Raw genomic sequence first — 10,272 nt, 5'->3', positions numbered from 1 at the left:
CACAAACACCGACACTTGACAAGATTGACTTGACGAGCCACAAATGAACTGCCTCTAAATGTCTGCCTGTACAAACTGACAATGGAGATGATGAGAAAGCAGTAGGCCTATGTTACAGTGAGTCTGACATGACAAAAGTATATGCTGTTACAGGTATACAGTACCTCATGATAATTAGGACTACATAAATGGAGATGGACTCAGGATATTCAACCACTCTTGAAAAAAATATATGAACGCATCTGGATGAAGGACCACATTGGTTTACTAGACATTTTATTCCAACAGTGGTTAGAGACAGTTTATTTTTCATTCCTTATATTTTGGGTAGACCGTGAGCGACAGTATTGTTTTTCTTTTGGATAAGCTAGATAATCTTGTTAAGTTCATCACGTGCAATTTAAATGTCTCAGAGATATAGACAACAATGCATCAATGTTTCAAGCCTAAGAAGCAGGCGTTGGTCAATAGCTGGCACAGCTACATGCTTTTGAGCATGGCACCCACTACCCATGGATGAACTAAGATGCCACTCTCAAACCGGCATTGGCATTTGTTTGCTTATCCACATGCTGTACTGTTATAGTGACTGTGAGTCTGATTATCAGAAGGGCACACATAGGTTTATTCAAGATGTAATTCATGTCAGTATTTGCTAAGTTGTTAGTGCAGAGTGATACAGCGAAGGGCTAACCCCTCAATAATGACTTGTTTAACACGAAGACACCTGGAGATGATGAGATTGCCCTTATGGTCTGCCATGAATCTTAGCAGGTTTAAAAAGTCATCGCCACATATTTAGTCTCTTATTATATGCTCAACAAACTAACATGTACAAACACTAATGAGCCATTGACGTCGCGAGGAAGTGGAGTGCGCGCTCGGCTCCTCTCGTGTCGTTACGCATCTCATTAACATTCGTCGCTTGTTCGTGATGCTGAAACGATCTCCAGAGCACGGAGCAGAGACTAGAAGTGTTCCTGTTTGTTAAAGGAGGCGTCGACGACTCGTAGGAGGACAGCGCGAGAAAGAGGAGCTGAAGAGACAGTTAATATACAATTCCTTCACTGTTGGACCTGGAAAAAGGGAGCAAGAGCCCTAATTTTCCATACAAAATCCACCAGCAGAAGAAAATAGTCACCAGTGAATTTTCCCTGACAGCAAGTCTTCAACATGTGTCGGATCTAACATAGACCATTATTGAGTAAACAAGGAATATCTCCGTTCTTGGGTGGACGTGGGCAGATTTTTTTGTGGAAATGCCTAAGCTTAAGAATTCATCGGTTTTCTTTCTACCAGTTTTATGGGGTTTGGCGCTTGGTGGCTCTCAAAGTGTACAAATTGGTATGTATCAATCAAATAAGTTAATTGAAATGATATATAATTGGACATAGGTCCAGCAAGTAGGCTAGTGATTGTGCCAATGCATTATGAAAGCTGGTCATGAAAATATTTCAAATAAATTAACATACAACATATTGGAATAGTCTATGCACAAGTATATTGAGATGTCCAATTGTTTCTATTACAGGTGGACTCTTTCCAAGGGGTGCTGATCAGGAGTACAGTGCATTTCGGATAGGAATGGTTCAATTCAGCACACCCGAATTCAGATTGACGCCCCATATTGACAATCTGGAAGTAGCGAACAGTTTTGCTGTCACCAATTGTTGTAAGTAACAACTGTAACCTATTTCAAGTCTCTTTACATAAAATGCAAACCATTTTCATCCCCTTCAAAGATATCAATAGAAACACAGCGAAACTATCAATTTATATATTAAATTACATTGAAACGGTGCATGGAACAATTCAATTAGCGCGTAATTTGTGAGCGCTTATTTTAGTTCGTGAAACCATATCTGTTGTGGAAAGACATAGAAAAGTAGGCTGTTTGTGTTTGTACAATAAGATCATTGTTAATCTTCGATTCTGCGAGAAATGACAAGGTAATGTTGGTTTCCACAGTAACAGTCAGTCACAGTGATGACTCCCATGCCACAGGCGCGCGTAATGTAATGCATGATAAGCACTGGGGAATAATATCTATCGTCGTTTTGTTCATATTTTAATCAAATTCAACATATTTTAATTATATTTTGTGAAATATTTTTACCATTTGCAATAGCTTATCATCACAATGAAAGACCTGACTGAGGTCAAAAGGCATTCAAGCCTGTTAATGGACAATTCATGGTCTTGGAAGACCCCTAAAGACCTGAGTGCAGGTCTTTATGGTTCCACATTTAATAGTCTTTGTGCATTTATTATCCGTATTTTGTCATTACCTTGATAAGGAAACTGATCTATATACATTATATGTAGTTCTGTGGAAGAGAAAGAAAGAAAGTGTACGAATGAAACTATACAAATAATTGCTTCCCTTCGGGCAGAAATATGATATAGGTTATTGCATAGCCTACTTCCAGTGTTTGTGGATTAGACTCTTGCCTACCACTTCTTCGCCCACATTCGTTATGTTATTAGGTTCTTGAGCGCGATTTCTATATCTATTTTGAGAACATTGTACTGCAACAATATATATTTTAAAACTGACAGTATTTTAGTTTAGTTTATTTTAGAAATAATAGGTTCGATTTGATCTGTGCACTGAGCTATTAATGAGCGCGCGCTCTATGGATGGGCTACCAATTTAATCTAGCTGTTGCCAAGCGACAGTTCGTTTTGAAAAACGTCTCGGAAGTATATCAAAATGATACTTTAAATAGTATGTGCATTGATTATCTATATAGATTCCACACTTTTCATATAAAATCATGTTGCATTAAAGCTCCTCATTGCATCGCGCAACAGATGCCTGATAATGCTGGATTGATAGAACGGTGACGACATGTCAATCACAGCTTGGGTTCTATCTAAGTAACACCATGAATACCCATGAGTGTGATGTCAGAGATGTTCTTAAAGACTTGTAGATGGCTTCATTCCCTTAGTAGTCTACTGTAAGTACGAAGCAGATGGATTCATTGTAACTTACAGATTTGCCTCACTTATTAAACACATATGCCATTTAAAAGCTTTTCCGTTCAGGAAGATTATTTATATGCTCTTCAGAAGGGAAAAAGCTGAACGCATGTTGATTGGACATACTGTAGCCTATTAGTCATATGTGTTCTTATCATTTATTTGAACATACAGGGACAATAGATATGTGATAACCGTGCCTGTAATCAACAAATCGGTCAATGGACCAACTCAAACTCAAGTAAACCACGGGTCAAAAACACTCATTAATAATTGGCAGTACTTTTGACAATACAATACATCTATATTTTTTTTATTGTCAGTAAAATTGTATTTTTCGTGTATGGGGATATACTGCATATTACTAGAAAGCGAGAGGCTCTTCTCAAGGTTTTGACTGTATGCTTTTAACCCAGTAGATGGCACTATACATTACAAGGCATTACAGGACTTCCCTTTGCATTTAAAACAAACATTTTCAGCTGAGAAAGCACACTTAAAACTGGGCACAGAGACATTTATGGGAGCCCTATTAAAATTACATAGATCAATTTGCTATTCATTAGGTGAGACAGTTAATTTAGGTCCTGACAATGTAACCAGTAAATGGGGAATTTTTCATGCATAGAAAGAATGATATCCCTGGGATGAAAGACACTCTGATTAGCTAAATCACCAAGCTGTATTGAGGGCATAAGCTTCCCTTAAAGGTTGAGGGCATAAGCTTCCCTTACAGGTTGAGGGCATAAGCTTCCCTTACAGGTTGAGGGCATAAGCTTCCCTTGCAGATTGAGGGCATAAGCTTCCCTTACAGGTTGAGGGCATAAGCTTCCCTTACAGATTGAGGGCATAAGCTTCCCTTACAGGTTGAGGGCATAAGCTTCCCGTACAGGTTGAGGGCATAAGCTTCCTTTACAGATTGAGGGCATAAGCTTCCCTTACAAATTGAGGGCATAAGCTTCCCTTACAGGCTGAGGGCATAAGCTTCCCTTACAGGTATGCCTTGTGGGATAAGATCATTTATAATCTAATTAAGTGGATTGACATTTTCTCAAAGACATTTTCGTAAAGGTTATGCAGTGAGTCCGAGAATAATTCCATTACTGGGATATTGTTGTCTATGCTTTTATGGTGACCATAAGAAAAACAAGAATGTGTACAAATGTACTGAATAAATTATTGTTGGGCCAGTGGTACTTCTACCATGTATCAAAGCTATGGCAGGAGAGATGACATATTGTGCTATCAAGAGTACATCTGGTACATTCTAGATCTGCTGCCAACTCTAGGAGAGTAGATAGGTGGCCACTGTGTGTATGTGTGTGTGTGTGTGTGTGTGTGTGTGTGTGTGTGTGTGTGTGTGTGTGTGTGTGTGTGTGTGTGTGTGTGCATGCGTGTGTGTGCCTGCATGTGCCTTTGTGCATATATGTGTGTCTATTCACACTATTGTGTCTTGATGATTTTCCACTGACCAATTTCAAAACAATGAACACTCCCTCTCTGGGGTCTCAGAAGAGATAAAGTCTCAGAAACAGATGATTTAACACATCAAAGTCCCTTGTTTACATGGTTAACTTAGTCTCTCTAGACATCTGCATTCCCTCCCACAATTTTCAAATGCCTAGGGCCTCGTTTTCAAAATGATGGTTGACTTGCCATGCTGTAATTTCCTGCATTCATCTGCAATCTGACTTTGTTATGATGTAGTATTCATGACGTTTACACTTTTCACAAATTACCAAAAATCTGATGTATGCAGAAAGCATTTCCCATAGTATTCTTGTGTGTGAAAACTTAATTAAATCCATATCCCACTATTAAAGAGAACACTGTGAAATATTTAATATGCTAGGAATTTGGGCCGGTCAGAAATCGAGGTTAGGCAGGACTCTGTGGACCTTAGCCTGCCCTGAACACGTGCCTTAACCAAACCACTTCCTAAATTGCTCCCTATTCCCTATATAGTGCACCAGAGCCCTATGGGTCCTGGTCAAAAGTAGTGCACTACATAGGGAATAGGGTGCCATTGGGCACACACTCCTCTCCTTCAATAATCCTGCATTCACACATATACGTGGGGTATCTCTAAACTACACAGAGCTGAAATATCAATTACACACTTGTTCAAACACTCTTTTCAAGTAATATCTTAAATAATAAATATTAATTATAAAAGTAAGTCGTCTTCTCTTGTCTCGTATGACATGGCTTAGCACGCTCACTGCCTCAGAGGCAGCCAGGTCAAGTCTCAAATAACATGGCTTAGCCCGCTCACTGCCTCAGAGGCAGCCAGGTCAAGTCTCTAATAACATGGCTTAGCCTGTTCCCTGCCTCAGAGGCAGCCAGGTCGAGGCTGTCCACGTTGATGTGCTCTATATGGAGTCACTGTGCATAGATTTCACTTGTCTGTCAAAGCAAGTTAGAAGAGCTAAACAATATTGAGCTTGAAGTTATTGCTTTCTAGGCTGCTGCTGTATGTTCAACCAATGAGAGGACACATCCACCCCTGCCAGGTATTTAATGAGTGAGTCATCAGATCTAGAATCAGCTTCCCCTTCCCCATTTATAACCCTAACTATTATGAGAGGAAAAAATGGACCCTAGATCAGCCTCTAGGGCTTTTTTATTTTTATTTTATTTCACCTTTATTTAACCAGGTAGGCTAGTTGAGAACAAGTTCTCATTTGCAACTGCGACCTGGCCAAGATAAAGCATAGCAGTGTGAACAGACAACAACACAGAGTTACACATGGAGTAAACAATAGGCTAACTTCATCCAATTCCTAATTCTTAGTTCAGCACCACATCAACATGTCATCCTTATCCCACTGCATCGATCTTGATGTGTTCACTCAAATACATCTTATCTTTAATCTGATCTAGGACCTGATAAACAACACTCCTGGCTCCTACACACACCCAGTATCGTGTATCAAACTGTAGGCTACAGTATACCCAAGGGCAGAAGGCACTGTAGCGACAACTCTATTTACTCACAGTCCCTGTTCCAATCTAGATTCTGAAGGCAGAGCACTTCTTTGCCAAGGAGATGGAGCGGAGATGGACCACAAGTATGATTATGTATCAGCAGTCCTTGACATCTGAGACTCAAACTAGTATGTGGACACCCCTTAAAAAGAGTGTAATTGAGCACACAGCCATCTACAGACAAACATTGGCAGTAGAATGACCTTACTGAAGAGCTCAGTGACTATTAATGTGGCACCATCATAGGATGCCACCTTTCCAACAAGTCAGTTCGTCAAATATCTGCCCTGCTAGAGCTGTAAGTGCTGTTATTGTGACATTAAAATGTCTTGGAACAACAACGGTTCAGCCGTGAAGTGGTAGGACACACAAGCTCACAGAACGGGACCGCCAAGTGCTGAAGCGCCTGATGCGTAAAATCGTTGTCCTTGGGTGCAACACTCATTACTGAGTTTCAAACTGCTCCTGGAAGCAACGTCACCACAATAACTGTTTGTCGGGAGCTTCATGAAATGGGTTTCCATGGCTGAGCAGCCACACACAAGCCTAAGAGCACCATGCGCAATGCCAAGCGTTGGCTGGATTGGTGTAAAACTTGCCGCCATTGGACTCTGGAGCAGTGGAAACACGTTCTCTGGAAAGATAGGGCTAGGCGTTCTGCTAGCGGGACAGCTTCTGGTGAAACTGGAGGGCGCACAATTCAAATAAATAATCATAAAGATTATGCATATTAAACATGTAGGTACATACAAGTGTCTAATATCAGTTGAAAGCTTAAAACCTTTCTAGGACACACGTTCCGCTAGCGGAACCTCACCACAACATTCCCTGAAAAGGCAGCAAGGGAAATTCAAAAATATTTTTTAGAAATATGTAACTTTCACACATTAACAAGTCCAATACAGCAAATGAAAGATAAACATCTTGTTAATCTACCCATCGTGTCCGATTTAAAACATGCTTTACAGCGAAAACACAACATATGATTACGTTAGATCACCTCCAAGTCCAAATAAACACACAGCCATTTTTCCAGCCAAAGATAGGAGTCACAAAAAGCAGAAATAGAGATAAAATTAATCACTAAACTTTGATGATCTTCATCAGATAACCCTCATAGGACATCATGTTACACAATACATGTATGTTTTGATCGATAATGTGCATATTTATATCCAAAAATCTTAGTTTACATTGGCGCCATGTTCAGAAATGCCTCCAAAATATCCTGAGAAATTGCAGAGCCACTAATAACATAAATACTCATCATACACTTTGATGAAAGATACATGTTTTACATATAATTAAAGATACACTTGTTCTTAATGCAACCGCTGTGTCAGATTTCAAAAAAACTTTACAGAAAAAGCACACCATGCAAAAATCTGAGACGGCGCTCAGATATAAAAAACATTTCTCCGCCATGTTGGAGTCAACAGAAATACGAAATTACATCATAAATATTCCCTTACCTTTGATGATCTTCATCAGAATGCACTCGCAGGAATCCTAGTTCCACAATACATTTTTGTTTTGTTCGATAATGTCCGGTATTTATGTCCACGTAGCTACTTTTGCTAGCACGTTTAGTACACATGTCCAAACGCTCGCGCCGGTCCAGGCGAACTCAGACGAAAACTTCAAAAAGTTATATTACAGGTCGAATAAACTTGTGAAACTAAGTAGAGAATCAATCTTCAGGATGTTGTTATCATATATATCCAATAACGTTCCAACCAGAGCATTCCTTTGTGCCTACAGAAGTACTGGAACGCAAGGCGATATCATTTGGAATGCGCATGACCAAGAACTGGCACTCTGCCAAACCACTGACTGAAACAGTTCCCATCCGGCCCCACATCACAGTAGAGGCTTCATTCAACGTTCTACAGACTGTTGACATCTAGTGGAAGGCGTAGGAAGTGCAAACAAATCAATATCTTACTGGGATTTGAATAGGCGATGAGTTGAAAATCAACCAGCCTCAGAATTTCCACTTCCTGTTTGGAAGTTTGCCTGCCATATGAGTTCTATTATACTCACAGACATAATTCAAACAGTTTTAGAAACGTCAGAGTGTTTTCTATCCTATAGTAATAATAATATGCATATATTAGCATCTGGGACAGAGTAGGAGGCAGTTCACACTGGGCACGCTATTCATCCAAAAATGAAAATGCTGCCTCCTATCCCTAAAAAGTGAAATTCTTGTTAATCTAACTGCACTATCCAATTTACAGTAGCCATTACAGCGAAAGCATGCCATGCAATTGTTTGAGGACGGCGCCCCACATCCAAATATTTTTCCACCGGCACAGGTTTCATAAATTCACAAATAGCGATTAAATATTCACTTACTTTTTGACATAACATGTAGTGCCGTTTTGTTAGATAAAATCCTTCTTTATATCCCAAAAAGTCTGTTTAGTTGGCGCCATCGATTTGAGTAATCCACTCGTTCAACATGCAGAGAAAGGAATTCAAAAATCTACCGCTGAATTTTGTTAAAACAGGTCAGAATACGTTTCTATTGACTCCTCAGATACCCTAAAATGGAATCAAACTATAATATTTCATACGGAAAGAAGTATGTTCAATAGGAAACCGATATTAGCAGGTGCGTCTTGTCTTCCTCGTGCACCCAAACACGAATTTACAATAGTATTTCCCAGTACTAAAACTATTTTTTCTTACTCGTTTTGGAAGAAACAAGCCTGAAACCTTGAACATAGAGTGCTGACACCCTGTGGAAGCCATATGAATTGCATACTGGGAGCTATAATTAATTATTTCCCTATACTTTCCATTGTAATAGCATGGGTTCTCAAAAAAAACTATTTTCCGGTTAGTTTATCTTTGGATTTTCTCTTACAATATCTATTGTGTTATAGTCTCCTACATTATTTTAACATTTCTACAAATTTCAAAGTGTTTTCTTTCCAATGGTACCAATTATATGCATATCCTGGCTTCAGGGCCTGAGCAACAGGCAGTTTACTTTGGGCACATCAGTCAGGCGGAAATTGAGAAAAAAGGACCCTAGCCTGAAGAAGTTTTAATCACGCTTCACCTTCTGGCAGTCCGACGAACGAATCTGGGTTTTGCGGATGTCAGGAGAATGTTACCTGACCCAACGCATAGTGGCGATTGTAAAGTTTGGTGGAGGTGGAATAACGGTTGGGGTTGTTTTTCATGGTTAGGTCCCTTAGTTCCAGTGAAGGGAAATCTTAACACTACAGCATACAATTACATTCTAAACAATTCTGTGCTTCCAACTTTGTAGCAATAGTTTGGGGAACGCCTTTTCCAGTTTCAGCATGACAATGCCCCCATGGACAAAGCAAGGTCCATACAGAAAAGGTTTGTTGAGATCGGTGTGGAAGAACTTGACTGGCCTGCACAGAACCCTCACCTCAACCCCATTGAACACCTTTGGGATGAATTGGAATGCTGACTGCGAGGCAGGCCTAATCACCCAACATCAGTGCTGACCTCACTAATGCTCTTGTGGTTGAATGGAAGCAAATCCCTGCAGCAATGTTCCAACATCTAGTGGAAAGCCTTCACAGAAGAGTGGATGCTGTTATAGCATCAAAAAACTCCACGTTAATGCCTATGATTTTGGTAAGAGATGTTCGACAAGCAGGTGTTCACATAAATATCTACACTTCAAAAGGGCATCGACAACACAAGGTATACACAGTGCTGGATATATTGTCCTGCCTAGTCCCCATTGGTAAGATGGCACAAACAAATCTGGGACTAGGCTAATATCGTCCCCCTCATCACATTTGGACACAGAGAAACAGGTGTGCTTGTACAGATCATAGGCGCTGTTTATATTTCAACTTACAGTAATATGTAATACAGGGCATGCTGTAAGTGGGTTCAGCAACAGTATATACATGTTGCATCATAATTCTCTGTCTGGTTTAAAGGAGTCGTGAATCTCTGTCCACAGGGAGACTTGTTATCACAATATTTGTGTAGTCAATTTGATACTGGGTCAATTTGGAATGCCCAAATGATTTATTCTGTTTGTTCTAATCTAGATATTTGCAATGGTGGGTGAATTCATTAGCCATACTAGATACCAAGCTCGCTACCCCTCTGATGGAGAGGTTTTCTTTAATCAACGATATGATTACGATTTTAATCGGGCCGCTGTTGTAGGTTTATTTCTTATTACCTGTTCTCATCAAAAACCCTAACATCTGTGTGTGTATGTTTGTGTGTGTCAGTGTGTGCGTGCATGCATGTGAGAGAGAGAGAGAGAGAGAGAGAGAGAGAGAGAGAGAG

At 39.9% G+C, this 10,272-nt stretch overlaps 1 protein-coding gene across 8 annotated transcripts in view; it reads left to right on the top strand.

Moving 5' to 3' along the window:
• The first annotated feature begins 909 nt into the window (after positions 1–909).
• gria2b (glutamate receptor, ionotropic, AMPA 2b) overlaps positions 910–10,272 on the top strand; it is a 69,648-nt gene continuing 60,285 nt past the window's right edge. For 6 of the 8 annotated variants that reach the window (XR_008759996.1, XM_055927374.1, XM_055927373.1 and 3 more), the window contains exons 1-2: positions 910–1,344; positions 1,532–1,672. Coding sequence is in view for 7 of the 8 variants with exons in the window: in XM_055927374.1 (XP_055783349.1) it covers positions 1,260–1,344; positions 1,532–1,672 (226 nt within the window). In the remaining variant the exon portion in view is untranslated. The remainder of the gene's footprint in view (positions 1,345–1,531; positions 1,673–10,272) is intronic. The other 2 variants (XM_055927369.1, XM_055927368.1) reach the window with 1 other exon arrangement.

Source organism: Salvelinus fontinalis, chromosome 6 (genome assembly GCF_029448725.1).
Source record: "Salvelinus fontinalis isolate EN_2023a chromosome 6, ASM2944872v1, whole genome shotgun sequence".
Lineage (NCBI taxonomy): Eukaryota > Metazoa > Chordata > Actinopteri > Salmoniformes > Salmonidae > Salvelinus > Salvelinus fontinalis.
The sequence above is the reverse complement of the archived record's forward strand: the minus strand, read 5'-3'. Positions and strand labels throughout refer to the sequence as shown.